This window comes from Haliotis rubra, unplaced genomic scaffold, assembly GCF_003918875.1.
Source record: "Haliotis rubra isolate DU_JTF1 unplaced genomic scaffold, ASM391887v1 Scf264, whole genome shotgun sequence".
Taxonomy (NCBI): domain Eukaryota; kingdom Metazoa; phylum Mollusca; class Gastropoda; order Lepetellida; family Haliotidae; genus Haliotis; species Haliotis rubra.
The window spans coordinates 365,250-389,127 of NW_025766714.1; the positions used below are offsets into that span (position 1 = coordinate 365,250).

A 23,878-nucleotide genomic window follows, 5' to 3' on the forward strand; every position below is an offset into this window, starting at 1 on the left:
TGGCATCAACCCATGTAGTAAACATGGCCGAGATGGCATCAAGCCATGTAGTAAACATGGCCGAGATGGCATCAACCCATGTAGTAAACATGGTCGAGATGACATCAACTCATGTAGTAAACATGGCCGAGATGGCATCAAGCCATGTAGTAAACATGGCCGAGATGGCATCAAGCCATGTAGTAAACATGGCCGAGATGGCATCAACCCATGTAGTAAACATGGCCGAGATGGCATCAACCCATGTAGTAAACATGGCCGAGATGGCATCAACCCATGTAGTAAACATGGCCGAGATGGCATCAACCCATGTAGTAAACATGGCCGAGATGGCATCAACCCATGTAGTAAACATGGCCGAGATGGCATCAAGCCATGTAGTAAACATGGTCGAGATGGCATCAACCCATGTAGTAAACATGGCCGAGATGGCATCAACCCATGTAGTAAACATGGCCGAGATGGCATCAAGCATTGTAGTAAACATCGGCCATGTTGTAAACATGGCCGAGATGGCATCAACCCGAGATGGCATCAACCCATGTAATAAACATGGCCGAGATGGCATCAACCCATGTAGTAAACATGGCCGAGATGGCATCAACCCATGAAGTAAACATGGCCGAGATTGCATCAACCCATGTAGTAAATATGGCCGAGATGGCATCAAGCCATGTTGTAAACATGGCCGAGATGGCATCAAGTCATGTAGTAAACATGGCCGAGATGGCATCAACCCATGTAGTAAACATGGCCGAGATGGCATCATATGGTACTTTCTCCGTACTATATGGTCAAGTCGGAAAGACATGAGAAGGAGTGTCCGTCATGAGGAACACGTGTTATAAACAGCACCAGTAACAAGGCAACCTTTGTGACGAAACTGCTTTCTGATCTGACACTGTTTACATTCCTAGCGCGTTTATATATCGTGGCGATCGTTGTTCTGCTCTTACAAGAAACTATAAATGGCTCGGAATGAGATTATAACGTGCATGCATGTGTCTCCTATTTTCTATGTTTGATTCAGCTTGTAGCTGCGCGTGGTCTGAGTACTGCACGCGATTTGCGAGGACCTGGTTCTTCTAATGTCACGTGACACTGTGCCATGAAGCGCTTTCACTCAGCCTCACCCAGTGTTCTGGAACTTCGGAGTATATGACCTTGTGACCTCGGAACTATTTAAATAAATACATACACTGTGCATATGTTCATGCAAATATAATTTGTTTAAGAACAAAGACGGTCACTCCTGCCTCCATGGTCTGAGGCCCTTCCGTTCTGACATGGATGATCTCTGGTTCGTCCTGACATGGCTGATCTCTGGTTCGTTCTGACATGGCTGATCTCTGGTCCGTTCTGACATGGCTGATCTCTGGTTCGTTCTGACATGGCTGATCTCTGGTTCGTTCTGACATGGCTGATCTCTGGTCCGTTCTGACATGGCTGACCCTGGTCCGTTCTGACATGGCAGATCCCTTGTCCGTTCTGACATGGCTGATCTCTGGTCCGTTCTGACATGGCTGATCTCTGGTCCGTTCTGACATGGCAGATCCCTGGTCCGTTCTGACATGGCTGATCTCTGGTCCGTTCTGACATGGCTGATCTCTGGTCCGTTCTGACATGGATGATCTCTGGTTCGTCCTGTTATGGCTGATTTCTGGTCCGTTCTGACATGGCTAATCCCTGCTTCGTTCTGACATGGCTGATCTCTGGTTCGTTCTGATATGACTGATCTCTAGTTCGTTCTGACATGGCTGATCTCTGGTCCGTTCTGCCATGGCTGATCTCTGGTCCGTTCTGACATGGCTGATCTCTGGTTCGTTCTGACATGGCTGATCTCTGGTCCGTTCTGACATGGCTGACCCTGGTCCGTTCTGACATGGCAGATCCCTGGTCCGTTCTGACATGGCTGATCTCTGGTCCGTTCTGACATGGCTGATCTCTGGTCCGTTCTGACATGGCAGATCCCTGGTCCGTTCTGACATGGCTGATCTCTGGTCCGTTCTGACATGGCTGATCTCTGGTCCGTTCTGACATCTGGTTCGTCCTGTTATGGCTGATTTCTGGTCCGTTCTGACATGGCTAATCCCTGCTTCGTTCTGACATGGCTGATCTCTGGTTCGTTCTGATATGACTGATCTCTAGTTCGTTCTGACATGGCTGATCTCTGGTCCGTTCTGCCATGGCTGATCTCTGGTCCGTTCTGACATGGCTGATCTCTGGTCCGTTCTGACATGGCTGATCTCTGGTCCGTTCTGACATGGCTGATCTCTGGTTCGTCCTGTTATGGCTGATTTCTGGTCCGTTCTGACATGGCTAATCCCTGCTTCGTTCTGACATGGCTGATCTCTGGTTCGTTCTGATATGACTGATCTCTAGTTCGTTCTGACATGGCTGATCTCTGGTCCGTTCTGCCATGGCTGATCTCTGGTCCGTTCTGACATGGCTGATCTCTGGTCCGTTCTGACATGGCTGATCTCTGGTCCGTTCTGACATGGATGATCTCTGGTTCGTCCTGTTATGGCTGATTTCTGGTCCGTTCTGACATGGCTAATCCCTGCTTCGTTCTGACATGGCTGATCTCTGGTTCGTTCTGATATGACTGATCTCTAGTTCGTTCTGACATGGCTGATCTCTGGTCCGTTCTGCCATGGCTGATCTCTAGTCCGTTCTGACATGGCTGATCTCTGGTCCGTTCTGACATGGCTGATCTCTGGTCCGTTCTGCCATGGCTGATCCCTGGTTCTTCATATGATGGTTGATCTCTTGTTTATCTCTGTATATCTGCACCTATTTCTGTCTTTAACCAAAGTGATAGATGGCTACTGCTGGTTTCAAAAATGATTCCATACTGCGTAAATGCAACACAACGGTGATCGCCGTTAAAATATTTAAGTGATTGTTTCTTGTCTACAGAAACCAAACATACCACGGCAGCCAACAGTCGACCAGTGAAATGATCCACGACACCGGAATACGAGACTACGCAGTCCACAAGTCACAAAATCTGTCAAATACAATACAGAAGTTCGTGGCCAATAAAGAATAACCTTTCCCTACCCTTTGTCCATCTGGATTCATAGACGTTAGGGGCGGTGGGGTAGCCTAGTGGTTAAAACGTTCGCTCGTCACGCCGAAGACTCGGGTTTAGATTCCCCAAATGGGTACAATGTGTGAAGCCCATTTCTGGCGTCCCCGCCGTGATATTGCTGGAATATTGCTGGAATATTGCTAAAAGCGGCGTAAAATCATACTCACTCACACTCATAGCCATTATCTGTAATCACAACAGCCATCAGTAATGTCACCACACTGTACATCAATCTCTTCAATTGTATAAACTCAAATATCCTTCATGTATATGTTCTGCTTGTGCATCGTGCATCGTCCTTGCGTTGTGTGTCGGTGTTCTCATCTATACCGAAACGTCGCATCTATTGCAATGAAGGAGCTGACTATCCATAAGCATGTTCCTCTTCACCATACCAGCTTCTAAATGCCGCTTAAAGATGTGTCTTCAGTCCAAAAGAATAGCTTTCTACTACCCCCTTAAACAAATCCGTTTGGTGTAAATGAAAAGTAGTTGTGAAATGTTTCTGTTTGGGTAAGTAGGTGGTACTGGTTTCTTCTCACGACTTGGGCGGGTCCTACCTTTGGAGGTTCGACTCTTTCTCTGTCTTTCAGCCCCATACCCATGCTTTAAGGGTAAAGGTCTACGGCCTACTTCAGAGATGAGTCTGACAGGCGCTGACGTAAATTCCTATATAACTGCAGAAAGGTGCTGACTGTTTAGGCATGGAGTCGATCGTGTTACTGCGACTGTTGCCGTGAGAACATTCCCTCTCCGTGAATCACGTCCAGTGTGTACACACAAAGCCGAGTAGGACATCACAGTCACAAGGTGATCTAAGCCATGGCTCCTTTGTCTTCGACCGTGTTTAAATGACGTAAATTGTTAGTTAAACACCGCTTTGCAAAGGCGGAACTTCTTTTCTCTTTAATTCAAGAGATGATAGAACAATTTCATGAAAAACACACGTGTCTCCTGAGGGAGTTGAAGCCGCAAAGTCCGCACCGAAGATCCAATGTAGACTTCCCCACGATGACACGAGGATATCTACAAATAGTTATTCTGATGAATTGCACGTTTGTGTTATCTGGTAGATTTTCGTTTAAATACATTTTCGTGATTGGGGCTAGGATCATTCATAACAGACATGGGTGGAAATTGTGTATGCAATCGAAAAATGTGCCCGGGGTGGCCCAATAGGAATGACATATTTTCCCTAGGATGTGTATTTCATAAGCCATGTCGCCAAAGAGCCAGGTCACTGACATTATGCCATAGATTACCATTGTACCCAACTCAGCCAGGGTAACAACAAGTAGCATATCTTAACATCCTTCGGTAGGGACCACGCTCTACAACCTGGAGGAGGTCTGAAGACGGTGTGTTGACAATACCTGAACCTCATGTACGATATGCCATACAAATTCCATGTATATACATTATTCGGATGTCCATGTGATCTTTTAATACTCGATGGAGCACATTGCAACAAAACAATAGTTTCCTTACAACTGGGTTTGACGGTACCCCGATTTAGCATGTGTGAAAGAGGAGCACCCAGTGGCTCTAGGAGTGGAATGTGCTGTGGCACCAGTGGTTTCCTGCTGCTACACAGCAATAGTTCACTTCACATGTTTACCTTCTTTATAGCATTTTTTTAAAAAGTTGGAATTTACAAAATGTCATCTTGCCCTGCACATGATCGTCTTCTGACCCAGCGCGAGCCTCTGTGATGACGTCACGGCAACCCAAGCTTCACACAGCGTTCTTCACATCCGTGTTCCACAGCCACAATCACATGCCTGAATCCAAGTTGTCATATTAAAATATGGATATTAATTTATTATTGACGCTGTTGTTTCTGGCCACAGGATGTATGGCAGGTAAGTTGAAATCATACCGATAATGTTTGTTATTCTAATGACACTTAAGTGGAATGTATTTTGTCATGTTAAATGCACACTTGTTGCAGGGTATCGGTCTGATTGTTACATGTGTTGCCCTGGAATATCAACAATGCTAACAATGTATTGAATGACCCTTATACTATGTGTTTCCATTGATGACGTTATTTGAACACAGTGCATCTGATACTTGAATGAGTTGATGTCACGTCAAGCGTCTGTTCATGAAATTACGTTGTTGATATCTACGGATTACACAAGCTGCATGAACATATTATGATATGGTCCTTGCTAGCTCCATGGATCTGCATAGCTTAGGCATTTCAGCAAAAATCCAGGAATCACTTTGAAAGGTATCGCATGTGTTTAAACCAATGGGAATAGAAGAACATTTGTAGGTTTGCTATTTTACAATCACTTATTGTATCATATGATATATAGGCCTAAAGATTCACTACGTCCTCTAGGACGAGGCAGGGAATGGTTCTTCTATTGTTTAACTATCAACAGAAAGGCTCTTCAAAGATGAAAAACTTACATATACATTAAAGTAATTGTAAGTACAATAGTAGTACAGTATACGTATGTGTATGTGTGGTTCAGTTCAGAGGGATACTTGCCCATAAAGGGTAGGTGAATATCGAGTTTCTTTGCAAATATCGAGTTAAAAGGGTAATTTTGCTTGTTGGGACCATGAAATTATATCGAGATATCCGAAATATCGAGGCATCCGTATCGAGTTAAAAGAGCTTGAATAATGATAAATAATGAAGGATTTTGCCGGGACTGAGATGTTATATCGAGACAACCGAGATATCGAGTTATCAGAGTTCGATACAACAGTGCTCGACTGTATATATATATATAGAACGACAGTCAAAGTTCATTACCAAGAAAAACACGCATTTTTGGCTGATGTTAGCTAGACGTTTGCATTTGCTCATTTCCAGAAACCAAAACCTATGATGTCGGATAACTGTCAGACAGATACTTCCGCACTTTTAATGATATAATTTCCAATAAGCTAAAAATATTCCTGCATATCTTGTTTACTTTCATAAATGTCCTTCATTGTCGCCGTAGGCGCGGGTTCGATTCCCCACATAAGTACAATGTGTGAAGCCAATTTCCGGTGTTTCTAACCGTGATACCGCTGGAATATTGCTAAAAGCGGCGTAAAATCCAACTCATTCACTCACTCATTGTCAACACTGAACCGGAAACTGGTCATGTGACTTTGACGAGTGCGTGACATCGTGAGTCGTATCCGGGTTGACAGTCGCTGGTATTCCTCTGTATACACAAGTATGTTCACTGTTCAGGTCATTGTTGAAATACTGCTTACTTCCCTCATTCACCCAATCCAGATTGAGATGCCCTCATTGAATACAGACACCGGGTGGTTGGGAGTCGTAAAGGCTTTCATGAGACAATCGAGGACATTCAAATAAGTGACTCAAAGTAATGTCAGTTTGAAACCTATAGTCAGGCAAACGTATTTGTTGGGTTTAACGCCAATTTGAATAGTGAGTGAGTAAGTGAGTTTAGTTTTAATAATAGTTCCATTTGTATAGCGCTTTTCCACACATCAATGCACGATAAAAGCGCTTTTTACGCCGCTTTTAGCAATATTCCAGCAATATCACGGCGTGGGGACACCAGAAATGGGCTTCACACATTGTACCCAAGTGAGGAATCGAACCCGGGTCTTCAGCGTGACGAGCGAACGCTTTAACCACTAGGCTACCCCACCGCCCCTCACTTGAATAACCCGGAAGTGGACAACCAAAGACCCTATCGGTGATGAGATGTTCTGTGATTATGAGCGTCTTGTGATGTATGGTGGACCCCAATGGTGGTTTACCTTTTCGGTGTCATCACATTCTGTAACGGTCGTGAATCTCTGTGTGTTGTATTCTTAACTAAGTATACGAAAATATTTTAGCGGTACCAAATTATGAAAACGTAGCATTCGTTCCTGGACTTTCATACGCCAGCTCTGTGTTCCCGTGCATGCACGGGCAGGAGTTTAGTTTTGTGTCCGTCTTTTCAATTTGAATGCGCATAGGATTCAACATTTTGCGTCTGGTGGTAAGTCGCGGTATTCGGTTTCTCAGATTTATCAATACATTAACGAACAGATCAGTATATTTAGTTTTTTATCTGTTCTGTGATCTGGATACTTTATCATGTTATTGTTTTCCCACGAAACAAACAAGTGTGTGTTGCCCCAGCCCGTCGTCCTGCATCGGCTTATGTCATCCGCTATGTAACAAGAATGGCGTGCAGCGTGAGAATGCGAGCTGTTTCTGTATTCCAGCGATGCTACCGTATGTTCGGAATGGGCGGTATTTAGCTGCGTTGCTTAGTTTAGACGAATAGCTTCCTGATGTGAGAAAATCAAACCGTTCTCTCCGTAGGTCGCAACGTCCTTCTGATACCAAACCCACGCGGCTGCCCCCTCCACACACTGTTGTGTGGCTCTGAGCGACACGTGTAACTGAGCGGCACCCATATTGCTCATTCAGTTTATCTTATTACGACACTAATTCTGGTGATGATGGTGCTCAGGTAGTATTAGGGTGATTAATTTCACTGGCATAAGGGGATGATTGGCCAGATGCAATTCGGAGGATAATGATGAAGAAACCAGGGAAAGGCGTTACTCCGAAGATACTAGATGTCAATGCGTCTCAGGTTCCGTGTCACCCGTCTATGATATTCAGTGTGAGGCTTGCGTCCCTTAGTTGTGTCGGGATTCGCTCATCACTGTTTGGGATAAAGATCTCCCTGATTGTAAACTTTGGTCAGGGGAAGGTCAACCATGCCCATGGGTGGCCGGTAAGGGTAAAGGACGTAGGTCGGTGGTTTCTGTGAGATTCCATAAAGAAACACGTAAACATGGTACTTGTTGTTACCCCGACTTGTGCTCGGCGTTAAGGGGATGAACAAGGTCTCGGAATGTCAGTATGCGCTGTCCAAGAGATGTACCCATGTCAAAGTGTTACGTTCGCCATGGGTGTGTGAGTGAGTTCAGTTTTACGCCGCACTCAGCAATATTCCAGCTATATGGCGGCGGTCTGTAAATAATCGTGTCTGGACCTGGCATTCCAGTGATCAACAGCATGAGCATCGATCTGCGCAACTGGGAACCGATGACATATGTCAACCAAGTCAGCGAGCCCGACCACCTGATCCCGTTAGTCGCCTCTTACGACAAGCATGGGTTACTGATGGTTCATTCTAACCCGCACCTTCACGGGTCCGTTCGCCGTGGTATCTCAATTGATAAGCACTGTTAAACCGATATAAGTCCCAACTAATGCCAGCATTCCACCCACGAACCTTCACACACACCTAAATCCTATGTATACAAGTGCATTAACCCTGTCCAGCTTCGCCTGTGTATAGTCACCAACAGTTACACTGATAAACGTCGAGAAACGAACCGAACGTGTGTCACATGCGACTAGAATTAACCTACTTCCTATGGCTGCTATTTCGTCTTCGCCTCGTGTCTCTGAAGCTTACTACAACCTCACAGCTATCAAAAGCCCACTGCCACATGTTCAGCGACAGAGTTTGTAATCAGCCCCATTGTAGGCTGTTTATACACCTTTCTCGAACGAAGGGACCCGTTCCACACCGCAAGCGTTGCGCGACAACAGACGTAAGTCTATGTTTAAAATACTGGAGTGGCGGTCACCGTACCGCTGGCATCGCTTTGTTAAAAGGCGCCAACCGTCGTAATATCTGAACCATTCCAGTTTGGGTAACGAATCTCATAGTGTATTTACGTTACCAGAGTCAACAGACAGTGTAGCTATATATTCCACAGCAAGCATGGTTGTTATGACTGTAGTCTGTTAAGAAACTAATTGACCATGTTGTGTGAATAGTGTCAGTTTCCTGCGCTGTAAACGAAATAATTAACCTGGTACAGGTATCACTGATGGCCTGTCACTTGGCTGTAGCTATTCACCCATACCTGATCTGTCATTTTAGAAATTGGTGAGTTACGAACAAGGTAAGATTAATGGATGACATGTTTACTTTATGATGATATCATAAAGACGTTGTCATCCATGAAGTTTCTCACCTTTGTTGGTCTCTAAGTATATCTCAGAAATCCTGTCGTTTCCACGCAACGTTGGATATTATTACACATTGGAGCACGACATTTTGTGATACTCGATTCTGATTGGCTGAGAGCTCATCAAAACCGTACTTAAATGGCAGTTTAAAGACCGCTAATTAAAGTAACCGATTCACCGTGTATGAATACAATGAACCCATTGACCCTTTTGTTTGTAAACAAACATGTCAGACATGGGCGATTTCTACCTCGGCAGCGTTCGGTTTCTAAATTACATTTAGCGGTCTTAAAGCAACAATAAAGGACCGCAAAATATGAAAACAGAGTATCTTTATCTTCTAATTATAACCGTTCACTACAGTGGAAAACGTCTGAGAATGGTTTAACTGAGTATTGTTCAAAGCGGTATTAAACCTCACTGACTCACTCTGTAAAGTAATAACCGAAATATTGTTTCGTTTAACTCAAGTTAATTCTCCCTCATCCGTCAAAGCGCCATCCCCCATCTTCGTTCACTTGTACTGGATCGGACTCTTTACCTATACGCAGGTCATGAATGTCTGCCGTTATCTGAACACGCTATTCCGGCCACATGATAACTACATTTAAAATTGAAAATGTTTCTTAGGTTATACTGTTTCGGTGTTTCTGTTTTTCAGTCGGAACATGCCAACCTTTATCTGTAGATATGTCTCTGTAATCTATGTCAGAAACAGGGTCTTTATATCCTGATTTAGCACAAGCTATAAGCGTGCCATAGTTTGACTCGCCTTGTTTGTTTGTGCTATAACTGCGGGATTTATTATTGAAGTTAGCGAGAAAACTATATGTGTGCCGTGTATACAAATGTTGGTAGGGAACATCATCTTACATATGCCTCATTATCACTTGGGTACATCACGATATATCATCACTAGGGAACTCATGATGTCAATATCTAAATGCCCATCAAGCATCTAGTATCAAAAGGGTTCCTTACTTATGGTCAGACACTTTCTACATTCCTGGGGAAAATCGCGCCACTTATCTGTTTTTATAAGTTCAAAAACATACAGATATGGACACCTTTGTTTTATATACCTACGTGTCATCGTACTTACATCCTTTGGTAAGATCATGTTACGCATCTGCCCTTGGAACATCACATCACTGGGGATGTCAAGATACACATGTCTCTGTCGAATACAAATATTACTTTGGGGTATCACGGTACATTTATCACTTATGAATAATATGGTACGTATCTCCCTCAGGAAACGATTAAACATCACGGTACAAGGTACATGGTAAACGGCACACGGTACATGCATTCCTTGGGTACATTACGGTACACGGTACATGCGTCCCTTGGATACATCACGGTACACGGTACATGCATCCCTTGGATAAATTACGGTACACGGTACATGCGTCCCTTGGATACATTACGGTACACGGTACATGCGTCCCTTGGATACATTACGGTACACGGTACATACATCCCTTGGATACATCACGGTACACGGTACATACATCCCTTGGATACATTACAGTACACGGTACATGCGTCCTTTGGACACAGTACGGTACACGGTACATATATCCCTTGGATACATTACGGTACACGGTTCATATATCCCTTGGATACATTACGGTACACGGTACATATGTCCCTTTGATACATTACGGTACGTATCTCCTTTGTTACAGCACGGTACATGTATCCCTTCGGAATACCTCGGTGTTTAGACATGTTGTGAATATAGTGGTACATACATCCCTTGGATACATTACGGTACACGGTACATACATCCCTTGGATACATTACGGTACACGGTACATGCGTCCCTTGGATACATTACGGTACACGGTACATACATCCCTTTGATACATTACGGTACGTATCTCCTTTGTTACAGCACGGCACATGTATCCCTTCGGAATACCTCGGTGTTGAGACATGTTGTGAATATAGTGGTACATACATCCCTTGGGGACATCACGATATATCACCAGTAGTGACCAAACCTTTACGAGTTGGTTAATAACAGTTTCACCTACTTGTGATACATCCTTGTAGAATATATCAGACTATTAGACACATGTTGGACATATCGTCCACTCCCTGCCAACAACGGAGCGCGTGTACTCCTAAATCTCTCACTCATGCTACACACATGTTTAAAACGGGCCAGGTACATCACTGAAACGAAGGCCATTTCAAACACAGCTATGTTATTGCAGCTATCTTCAAGTCTGTGATGGGATATAAGTGTTCTGGTTTGATATACATGGGGAGTGAGTGAGTGATTTGGGTTTAGCGCCGATTATATTTATCATATTGATATTATCATAGTATGAATACACAATATCATTTAGAAATTCTACCTCACTGAGAAAGTGTAATCCCACCTATGTTAACAAATGTTACATTTCACTACTTTTATGTAGCATTGTGCATTTACAACTGTCATCCGTGGTAGCTGTTCCTGTGTACACTCGTGACTGGGGTACACAGTACACACAGTACGTGGTCTAGACTACCAGTTGTCAGACTTCCATTTTTGAGGAACCTGCGATGGCTGAGTGGGTTAGATGGCTGACTTTGTGTGCTGGTGATTAGATGCTTGACTCTGGGAGTGTGGTTTTGAATTCCGGATGGGGCCCAAGCAAAACATTTCTAGAATCTGTACTTTAATGAGAAAGAGTATATGTTACTATTCTAGAACCGTTTTTTTTCATGGATTATTACTTCAGTAGTTATAATGGCAGGTATTCGTCACCTCGTCACCCATCTGACTGTTATCCTTTGTCTGTCATCATAGCTGAGTTCAGACTCGGTCTAGCGGGTCATGTTTGTTCTCACTAATGTTGGGAAGTGGTTAAAATCTCATAATTGATGATTGGTTCATTACAACCGATCAATCATCGAAAATAATTGGTTAGCGTCATTTATGAAATTTTCCTGTGTGCACAAAAGCATAAAGAAAAAACTTGTAGTTCTTTGGTTGTTTTTCCCGCAAATTGCACATCTTTAAAGGATGACAAGTATGTTAGGAACATAAATTTCTTGGGCTCTTTAAGATAAATTCAATCATGACTTGGACCGAGCTTGTAGTGCTCATGAAATATAACAGACAAAACCAACCTTGTGTAAAAAAAATTGTTAATGCAAAAGGTGTTCCAGAATTGTTTGTATTCGATTATGAGAAAACATGATCGATTGCTTGGTCGTTTAGTCACTGCGACCAATCTTCGATTATTTCAATTAATCGGACCACCACTAGTTCTCACCTATACTAACGCTTAACCTCAGAAAATATATATTTCTCATAGAAACAAATATCTCTGTTTAAATTTATAAGGAGACCCAGTGGGAGATTCGGAGGCTGAAGAAAATTTAGACGTTCTATATTTAGAGCTTTTGCATTACATGTATGTCTCGAAGGAATGGAAAATACTATGGTTCCTTGAGACAGACTAGTTCTGACCGTAATATTCCATAGTCGACCTCGTGTAGGCTTCCCACTGCTCGCCTAAACAATGGAACTTTCTAGCTGTCCTATGCAAGCGGAAACCTCGATCCACCGCATCCACTTGGTTTCCTTCCGTTGTAATGGTAGTTATTTGTCAAATTAGGCGTAACCAACAACTCCAACTGTGCCACGGAAATAAACTCGGCTTACTCACTATTCGCTTTGCAGCTCAGAGGCGCCAAGGAGAAAGGTTTTACAAGCGATCCAGAAGGCGGAACAATCATGTTTTTCGCGCTACGGGTGAAGGTCGACGGGGAAAGATGAGGAGTGCTATGTTGCAGGCGATGCTGCCGTATGAAGCCGTTGAGAACGTCCCGGTCAAGGAGAGGATGGACGTGTCCCTGTGGCAGACCAGGAGTCACACGAAACCAAAACGACGTCGTTCAAAGAGATGGATTCCAGGTACGTCTCATCTGCAGCTGAAATCAGGTCCTATAGTCACGGATCTTCAGTTTGCAAACAGTGAGTATGGTTTTACGCCGCTTTTAGCAATATTCCACCAATATCACGGCGGGGGACACCAGAAATGGACTTCGAACATTGAATCGAACCCGGGCCTTCGGCGTGACGCTTTAACCACTAGGCTACCCCACCACCAATGACAGTAATAGTGGAGGTGGTGGCAGTGTTGCTTGTAGTGGGGGTTGCTTAACTACAAAAGCGTGTCGTTGGAATCGATATAATTTCGCATCTGGCTACTTGGGGTAACCAAAACCTGTTGTAGAGAATCCTCTGAAGAATAATCTACACTAGGGTTTCTAAAAACGGTCACTGGATGTGAGGGATATGTTTTGTGGTTTTATAGGTGTCTTTCAATAGACTGTAATAGACTAAAAACTATTCTTTCTCAAATAAATATCACTGCCATAATCCCGTTTTTGCCCAGGAATCTAAGTCCCCTGTATTTGGGGCGTTCTGTGGGCATGGTCTCCCCAAGATGTACGTCTTGTTTTAACTGCTAAGTAATGGGGACACATTGTGGTCATATGCATCAGTTCTGAGTACGCCATGTTCAGCTCCTTTATGTCAGGATGTGCTGATAGTGGGTTCGAACCTCAGATATGCCTGAATTGTTGTCCTTGGTCTGTACTGTATCTTCCTAGGTTTTATACATCTAAGACTTGCGCCACATTAAGCACTAGCCCACATTAAGCACTCACCCCACATTAAGCATTTACCCGCCGTGACACAACTGAAATACTGTTATAAAAGGGTAAGAAGTAGTTCACTCCTTCCCAAACTGTAATCTGACAAAGCTCACGGACAACCTTCGTCTGTAGTGTGGGAGCACACCTCATCACTCGTGTTTTGCTGTTGTCATACGCTACATTGTATAAAAAGCATTGTGTGTTCAAAGCTATTGTTACAGATTTTCCACGTGATACACATGTGGCCTACAAAACGGAGGCAAGAAACAGAACACAGGGTCAACCATGGCCATTACCACGTAACTTCCGGTCTGACTCCAACATGGTTTATCAGCTAGATACTAACTTCCGGTTTGTTATTAGCCCGTCGTCTCGGTCGTGTGTGACGCTCAGAAAGGCACTGAGACGCTACTACGTCATTATTACGGGTCGGCCGCCCAGTACACAATCAGTAGTCATCAGAGACCAGGGAGAGTTCGAACCTTCTATGGAACCAGGCAACCCTGCTCGTCTGCACAACGTGGTGGTGTCAGTGCTATACTCGTGCAGTGAGACGTATCCAGAACCAACTGCCAATGAAACATGTACGTACACCTTATAACATCACACTAGCGTAATGATCGTAATAGACGTCTTAATGAGCGGGTGAATGTATCTTAGGCTGCACAAATCACAGATTATCGCCCCATAGCAATCCAATGATCAGTTACTTCGAATCACTTAAGCTGATACACCTGTTTACTGGAAACAATTCTGTTCACTTCAGACACATTACAGATCAACAACAACTCGGCGTCCATCACGGCCGGTGAGGTGTGGGGAGCTTTGAGGGGCCTGGAGACATTGTCCCGGCTGGTATATCTATCAGATCACAGGCAGGTACATATAGCAGCTCATAGACAGCAGGTACATATAGCAGCTCATAGACAGCAGGTACATGTATCAGCTCACAGTCAGCAGGTACATATATCAGCTCATAGACAGCAGGTACATATAGCAGCTCATAGTCAGCAGGTACATATAGCAGCCCATAGTCAGTAACTACATATAGCAGCTCATAGTCAGCAGGTACATACAGCAGCTCATAGTCAACAGGTACATATAGCAGATCATAGTCGGCAGGTACGTACCATCACGGTCCCCCACCTCACCATCGTAATATGTGTCTGTCTGGCTTACCTGGCCCTCCCGTGTTGGCAAGACCATCATGGTCCCCGACCTCACCATCATTATATGTGTCAGTCTGGGGTACTTGGCCCTCCTGCGTTACCCTGACCATCACGGTCTCTGTCCTCACCATCGTTATATGTGTCTGTCTGGGGTACCTGGCCCTCCCGCGTTACCCTGACCGTCACGGTCTCTGTCCTCACCACCGTTATATGTGTCTGTCTGGGGTACCTGCCCTCCCAAGTGTTACCCCTGACCATCACGGTCCCCGTCCTCACCATCGTTATATGTGTTGTCTGGGGTACCTGGCCCTCCCCCGCGTTACCCTGACCATCAAGGTCTCCGACCTCACCATCGTTATATGTGTCTGTCTGGCGTACCTGGCTTCCTCCCCGTTACGGTCTCCTGACCATCACGGTCTCCTGTCCTCACCATCATTATATGTGTCCTCTGTCTGGGGTACCTGGCCTCCTGCGTTACCTCCTGACTATCACGGTCTCCGTCCTCACCATCATTATATGTGTCTGTCTGGGGTACCTGGCCCTCCCAAGTGTTACCTCCTGACCATCATGGTCTCCGTCCTCACCATCGTAATATGTGTCTGTCTGGCCTCTGTCAGCATCCTGACCATGGCCCCCTCACCATATGTGTTCACTCCTGACCTGACACGTTCTCCACCTCACCATCGCTCATTGTGTATATGTGTCTGTCTGGCTGTACCTTCCTGTGTTACCACTGACCATCACGGTCTCCGTCCTCACCATCACTATATGTGTCTGTCTGGGGTACCTGGCCCTCCCTGCGCTTACCCCTGACCATCACGGTCTCCGTCCTCACCATCGTTATATGTGTCTGTCTGGGGTACCTGGCCCTCCTGTGTTACCCTGACCATCATGGTCCCCGACTCCTCACCATCGCTATATGTGTCTGTCTGGGGTACCTGGCCCTCCCACGTTACTCCTGACCATCACGGTCCTGACCATCATGTGTCTGTCTCCCTCCCTCACCATCGTCTCCTGATATATATGTCTGTCTGTTATATGTACCTGGCCCTCCCTCCCAAGTTGCTCCTGACCATCACGGTCTCCGTCCTCACCATCGTTATATGTGTCTGTCTGGGGTACCTGGCCCTCCTAAGTATGTTACTCCTGACCATCACGGTCCCCGACCTCACCATCATTATATGTGTCTGTCTGGGGTACCTGGCCCTCCTGCGTTACTCCTGACCATCACGTTCCCCTGACCTCACCATCATTATATGTGTCTGTCTGGGGTACCTGGCCCTCCCACGTTACCTCCTGACTATCACGGTCTCCGTCCTCACCATCATTATATGTGTCTGTCTGGGGTACCTGGCCCTCCACCATCGTTATGTGTCTGTCCTGACCATCACGTACTCCTGACCCTGACCTCACCATCGTTATATGTGTCTGTCTGGGGTACCTGACCCTCCCACGCGTTACCCTGACCATCATGGTCTCCGTCCTCACCATCGTTATATGTGTCTGTCTGGGGTACCTGGCCCTCCCGCGTTACCCTGACCATCACGTTCCCCGACCTCACCATCATTATATGTGTCTGTCTGGGGTACCTGGCCCTCCCGCGTTACCCTGACCATCATGGTCTCCGTCCTCACCATCGTTATATGTGTCTGTCTGGGGTACCTGGCCCTCCCAGCGTTACCCTGACCATCACGGTCCCCGACCTCACCATCATTATATGTGTCTGTCTGGGGTACCTGGCCCTCCCCCAAGCGTTACCCTGACCATCATGGTCTCCGTCCTCACCATCGTTATATGTGTCTGTCTGGGGTACCTGGCCCTCCGCGTTACTCCTGACCATCACGGTCCCCGACCTCACCATCGTTATATGTGTCTGTCTGGGGTACCTGGCCCTCCCGTGTTACTCCTGACCATCACGGTCCCTGACCTCACCATCGTTATATGTGTCTGTCTGGGGTACCTGGCCCTCCCCTGCGTACTTCCTGACCATCACGGTCCCCAACCTCACCATCGTTATATATGTGTCTGTCTGGGGTACCTGGCCCTCCTGAGTTACTCCTGACCATCACGGTCTCTGTCCTCACCATCGTTATATGTGTGTCTGTCTGGGTACCTGGCCCTCCCGTTACCCCTGACCATCACGGTCCCGACCTCACCATCGTTATATGTGTCTGTCTGGGGTACCTGGCCCTCCCCCGTACATTATATGTGTCTGCTCCTGACCATCACGGTCTCCGTCCTCACCATCATTATATGTGTCTGTCTGGGGTACCTGGCCCTCCCGCGTTACCCTGACTATCACGGTCTCCGTCCTCACCATCGTTATATGTGTCTGTCTGGGGTACCTGGCCCTCCCGAGTTACCCTGACCATCATGGTCTCCCCGTCCCTCACCATCATTATATGTGTCTGTCTGGGCGTACCTGGCCCTCCCTCCCGTTGCCCTGACCATCACGGTCTCCGTCCTCACCATCATTATATATGTGTCTGTCTGGGGTACCTGGCCCTCCCGCGTTACCCTGACCATCACGGTCTCCGTCCTCACCATCGTTATATGTGTGTCTGTCTGGCGTACCTGGCCCTCCCGTGTTACCCTGACCATCATGGTCTCCGTCCTCACCATCGTTATATGTGTCTGTCTGGGGTACCTGGCCCTCCCAAGCGTTACCCTGACCATCACGGTCCCCGACCTCACCATCGTTATATGTGTCTGTCTGGGGTACCTGGCCCTCACCATCATTATGTGTGTCGTTACGTTGTCTGGCCCTCCTGACTTACCCCGACCATCACGGTCCCCGACCTCACCATCGTTATATGTGTCTGTCTGGGGTACCTGGCCCTCCCACGTTACCCTGACCATCATGGTCTCCGTCCTCACCATCGTTATATGTGTCTGTCTGGGGTACCTGGCCCTCCCGCGTTGCCCTGACCATCACGGTCTCCGTCCTCACCATCATTATATGTGTCTGTCTGGGGTACCTGGCCCTCCCGCGTTACCCTGACCATCACGGTCTCCGTCCTCACCATCATTATATGTGTCTGTCTGGGGTACCTGGCCCTCCCGCGTTACCCTGACCATCACGGTCTCCCGTCCTCACCATCATTATATGTGTCTGTCTGGGGTACCTGGCCCTCCCGAGTTACCCTGACCATCATGGTCTCCGTCCTCACCATCGTTATATGTGTCTGTCTGTCTGGGGTACCTGGCCCTCCCGCGTTACCCTGACCATCACGGTCTCTGTCCTCACCATCGTTATATGTGTCTGTCTGGGGTACCTCCTGGCCCTCGTTATATGTGTCTGTCTGGCGTTACCCCTGACCATCACGGTCTGTCCCTGACCTCACCATCGTTATATGTGTCTGTCTGGGGTACCTGGCCCCTCCCAAGCGTCTACTCCTGACCATCACGGTCTCCGTCCTCACCATCGTTATATGTGTCTGTCTGGGGTACCTGGCCCTCCGTTACCCCTGACCATCACGGTCCCCGACCTCACCATCGTTATATGTGTCTGTCTGGGGTACCTGGCCCTCCCGCGTTACTCCTGACCATCACGGTCTCCCGTCCTCACCATCGTTATATGTGTCTGTCTGGGGTACCTGGCCCTCCCGCGTTACCCTGACCATCACGGTCTCCGTCCTCACCATCGTTATGTGTCTGTCTGGGGTACCTGGCCCTCCCTGTGTTACCCTGACCATCATGGTCCCCGACCTCACCATCGTTATATGTGTCTGTCTGGGGTACCTGGCCCTCCCGCGTTACTCCTGACTGGACTATCACGGTCCCCGACCTCACCATCGTTATATGTGTCTGTCTGGGGTACCTGGCCCTCCTGGCCCTCCGCGTTACCCTGACCATCACGTGTCTCCACGGTCTCCTCACCATCGTTATATGTGTCTGTCTGGGGTACCTGGCCCTCCCGCGTTACCCTGACCATCACGGTCTCCGACCTCACCATCGTTATATGTGTCTGTCTGGGGTACCTGGCCCTCCCGCGTTACCCTGACCATCACGGTCCCCGACCTCACCATCGTTATATGTGTCTGTCTGGGGTACCTGGCCCTCCCGTTACCCTGACCATCACGGTCCCCGACCTCACCATCGTTATATGTGTCTGTCTGGGGTACCTGGCCCTCCCGCGTTACCCTGACTATCACGGTCTCCGTCCTCACCATCGTTATATGTGTCTGTCTGGCGTACCTGGCCCTCCCGCGTTACCCTGACCATCACGGTCCCCGACCTCACCATCGTTATATGTGTCTGTCTGGCGTACCTGGCCCTTCCGTGTTACCCTGACCATCATGGTCCCCGACCTCACCATCACAATATGTGTCTGTCTGGGGTACCTGGCCCTCTCCGTGTTACCCTGACCATCACGGTCCCCGACCTCACCATCGTTATATGTGTCTGTCTGGGGTACCTGGCCCTCCCGTGTTACCCTGACCATCACGGTCCCCGACCTCACCATCGTTATATGTGTCAGTCTGGGGTACCTGGCCCTCCCGTGTTACCCTGACCATCACGGTCCCCGACCTCACCATCGTTATATGTGTCTGTCTGGGGTACCTGGCCCTCCCGTGTTACCCTGACCGTCACCATCCCATGCTTCACTACCTGGCATGAGGAAGCCACACAAGATACAAATGCCATTAGTGTTAAGGAAGCGTTTCCTTTGTTAAGCGTTCATTGCCTTATGTTATGTTGAATGTGACAGGTGTTATCACATATGTGTTGATTGTCTTTTATTTATTCATTCAGTGTATGCTTTCCTTCGATCAGCAAATTACATACTTCTCTAACCCTACACAGGATATGGCGATGGTAGCTGTGCAGTGATCGCCATACATTGATAGCTGGTCATTGTATGTTCCAGCCGTGTGTTCACATGACCGACATTGTGGACTTCCCCCGGTTCCATCACCGCGGCGTCATGATCAACACCGGCACACACTTCCTCCACCCAACAACAATCAAGGAGAACCTGGTGAGACGTAACAACACAACGACCATCAGAATTATAGTTCTATTCCGAGAGTGCCCCCTAGTTTCTGTTATGTTTTGCTAGTTCCTAATATATCTCTGTCTCCTCCAGGAGGTCATGGAACAGAACAAGCTGAATGTCCTGCACTGGCGCTTGGTAGATGACCAGTCCTTTCCCCTGGGTCAGCAAATCATATCCTGGCCTCAGGAACAAGGTGAGTATCCCACTGTGTAATAAAAAACGTTCCACCCTTGCCTCAACAACAATGTAAGCACATCATGCCCTGATCTAACGGGAACAATGAGGCCCAGTGAGGTCACCCATTGATATCGGATGTCCGGCAAGAGGATGTTACCATAAAGTGGCACGACGGCGGTATCCAGTACTTCCAGATGGTAACGCTGACAAGGTACTGTGTAGAGCCCTGCGATATTATGATAACAGTGATCCTGCGCCATGTCCGCAAGTTGTTCTTTCCTTGGAACCTGCACCACGCCAGACGTTCCTGGCTGTGCCTGTCTGTGAGTAAGGGACGATGTGCCGGCAGACCTTCAGCATGTTTGCCTTTAACCCTGAAAAGATTCAGGCCCTAAGGACCCAGAACCATATAAAGTTGTGATCAGAATGTGTAGGCTCTATATTTTAGCTACAATGTAAGTTTTAGCTGTAATGTAATTCCCAGCAAACAAAAAATGTGACAACTATAACAAACTGAGTTAAAGAATTGAATTTAAGCTGTCGGCCATAAAGACCTGCAGAAAAGCTGTGAGTCCAAGTGGTTTTCAGTCGGCTTCGGGCCTAAGGACCGACGTTAATTTCGTACGGTGGCATGGAACGTCTTTCTCATGGTACTGGTGGAGAGTCGGACTTCCACTCTCCATTGCTGGCTCAGTACTTCGGCATGGGGCATGGGATCTGTGTATCTATCTATCTCTTACATACATAAGGTTCTGTCTGTCTGCCTGTAATATAAATAACGTGTTGAGTATGACTTTCCTCAGGACTCCTACAAGGAGACGTACGACGCAGCGGACTTTGCGGATATCGTAGAGTTTGCCAGACAGAGGGGCATCCGGGTACTTCCTGAGCTCGACTCTCCAGGTAAGATGCCAGTCCCAGTACAAGCTCTACTGTGAAGGGACCCGTGAAGGTCCGGGTTAGAATATTGATCTTCAGTAACCCATGCTTGTCGTAAGAGGCGACTAACGGGATCGGGTGGTCAGGCTTGCTGACTTGGTTGATACATGTCATCAGTTCCCAATTGCGCAGATCATGCTCATGCTGCTGATCACTGGATTGTCTGGTACAGACTCGATTATTTACAGACCGCCGCCATATAGCTGGAATATTGCTGAGTGCGTCGTAAAACTAAACTCACTCACTACTGTGAAGGCTTGTGGAAATGTATGAGTGAGTTCGGTTACAGCTAAATTTCAGTTGAAATTCTGTGGGAATTATAGAGGTCACGGACGCTTATAGCATGAGTGAAACCCATGAACATCTGTATAATGCTGGCAAACCACTGGTCCCACTGGGATTCGAACCACCGGTAATAACTGTATGAAATGTCAAACCGCGAATTACTGTGCTTCAGACGACTTGACCTGACGCCATGATACGTTTACATTTGACATTTTTGTGAAAAAATCTATTTCCAACTGATTAATGTCAATGATTTTCGTTCTATAATTCAAAGATGTAATATGTGTTGTAAAACTATACTGAACTTCTGAACAATATCTGGCAAATGCCAAACTATAAGTGATCGCTACCTAACCACTTTCAACTCGCCAAGGTCACACCGCCTCTTGGGGAAACGGCGTCCCCGACGTCGTGGTCGACTGTGCCGACGACAACTTGCACCGGGTGCTCGACGTCAGCAGTAACGTCACGTACACGGTGTTGGAAGGGTTGTGGGATGATTTGCTAACAGCGTTCCCGGGACGTTACGTGCATCTTGGAGGGGACGATGTGCCCATGTCGTGTTGGTGAGTGTTTCTGGTTGTGACAGTGAACGCTACGTGCTTTTCGGAAGGGAGGATGTCCATGTCGTGTGCTGCTGCGTGTTGTTACACACGTCTGATATGAACGCCTTACGCACCTTGGAAGAAACGAGTCAAAGTGTCGTGTTATTATTAAAGGTCTTCAGAAAGTACTTACTCAACCCGTCCTAGAAACGTTCGGAGTTCTTGTTGCCAAACGTAACACTCACTTTTCGTTTCCAGGGCTAAATCCAAAGATATCGTTAGATTCATGGAAAGAGAAACAATTGAAGATTACAGAGAAGTACAGAATTATTTCACTACCAGGTAGGTGCCTCTGTGCCCAGCGCGAGTCACAGATAGACCTTCATTAATATGAAATTATCACCCAGTATAGTTTAGGAGATATTTGAGAAAGTGTGCGTTTGTAATCCACGTTGTCAAAAACCAGGGGCTGACATCCGACATTTTTCAGATATGGTTGTATAGAAATTTGTCGTCTGTCTGAGTTGAGCAACGGCAGCGTCAGAACTATTTGCTGCATGTGTGCCAAGGGTAGCGACTTCCGTCATTTTCCGGAAGTGTGTGTTGTTCACTTTGCTCGTGATCATGTAATGTGTCTTGACTACTTCGAATGAAGTAAGCTATACAATAATGAGAATGTTGGAAATGGTTTACCTGTCCCAAACACGAATCACGTATTCATGACCGTACAACATATATATCTTGGCATGCTTCCTCACTTAAATATATTCAATGTTTCAGTGATCTAATCCTGCTACCAACGCTCTATTTTAAGTCTCAGTTTAATGGGTTTACTTTCAGCGTACAAAACAAACTAAGTGGATAATGAAAGAAACACAGCGATAATATAAACACTGAAACAAAATAGGCATCCTGTTTCTAAGAGTTCGACGTGGGTGCTGATTGGCTGGTTACCTCCCTTGGATATCTCCGCCAGAGGGAGCTGCCAATACCGCACCACTCCACCCTCAAAGCAGACGGTGTTTGGCATGATTGGATTGTGTGGTTGTCGCCAGCAGATCAAAAACGCCAGCATCACCTTTGCTCATTATAATGACGTCGTCACATGAGCGAAATATTCTCAAGCACGACGTTAAACCCAATTTCACCTCACCTCACCTCATTATAATGGCACAACTTAAAAACCGCAATCCGTCCAAAACCGCCTAAGATCATTTGAGAAATGTGTGGGCAAAGAAAGTCAGACAGTGACTCATACTGCATGGTGCAGGACGATGTATTTGCGCGACGTTCATGTCGGCACTGTCTGGGTCGAGAGTGGCTTACACTTCCTGACGCGCATGACTGCCTGTGTAGAGTCAAAGATAACATGTTCACGTCGTTCCCAGGGCAGGCGTTTTAATTCTTTTTTAAAAAGTGGTTAGGAAAAGTTGTGTAAAAAACAACATCTTACACGTGCATTGATGAGTGAGAGACGAATGTTTCGCCTGACATACACACCCTGTTGTTGACAAAAGTCTGGAAAACAATCATCGGGTGTGTTTTAAAGAAGCTTTATCACTCTTCACGGTCCGCTGTCTATATTCAGTCGAGTCTGAGGTCAGGACTTCGTAGCTTGTACCCTGCACGAAACTCCATTGTTGATGTGTAATTAGAGAAATGGTTATCTGCTTCAATGCTATACATAATATTAGTAGACAAACAATACAGTGTTTGATCGAACTCAGTCAATTTTGCCATTCCTGCTAATTAGCACTTGTCTGGCCCTCCTCTCCCATGACGCCGTTACCATGACAACCTGTCACGGGAACAAACAACTCTGGTCTTGTCTTAGGAATCAGAAGGTCGGCGAATCGACACATTTCTGTATTTTTATTGGTTTAATGTATTTTATGAATTTGAATTTTGTGTGACATTTGTGATGCTGGTAAGTGAAGAATACCCTTTCGAGCAATGTAGCATATATATGTCGTTTTACAGCCCTGCCCTGCCCTGCCCTGCCCTGCCCTGCCCTGCTTATCCGATTTT

General features: G+C 46.6%; 1 protein-coding gene across 1 annotated transcript in view; it reads left to right on the forward strand.

Moving 5' to 3' along the window:
• Window positions 1-4,774: 4,774 nt before the first annotated feature.
• Window positions 4,775-23,878, forward strand: part of LOC124280272 (beta-hexosaminidase subunit beta-like) — a 29,464-nt gene continuing 10,360 nt past the window's right edge. The window contains 10 exon segments of the mRNA XM_046716169.1: window positions 4,775-4,956; window positions 12,757-12,990; window positions 13,958-14,320; window positions 14,503-14,615; window positions 19,776-19,886; window positions 19,995-20,097; window positions 20,885-20,923; window positions 20,925-20,984; window positions 21,679-21,871; window positions 22,109-22,192. Of these exon segments, the coding sequence (XP_046572125.1) occupies window positions 4,950-4,956; window positions 12,757-12,990; window positions 13,958-14,320; window positions 14,503-14,615; window positions 19,776-19,886; window positions 19,995-20,097; window positions 20,885-20,923; window positions 20,925-20,984; window positions 21,679-21,871; window positions 22,109-22,192 (1,307 nt within the window). The 5' untranslated portion in view covers window positions 4,775-4,949.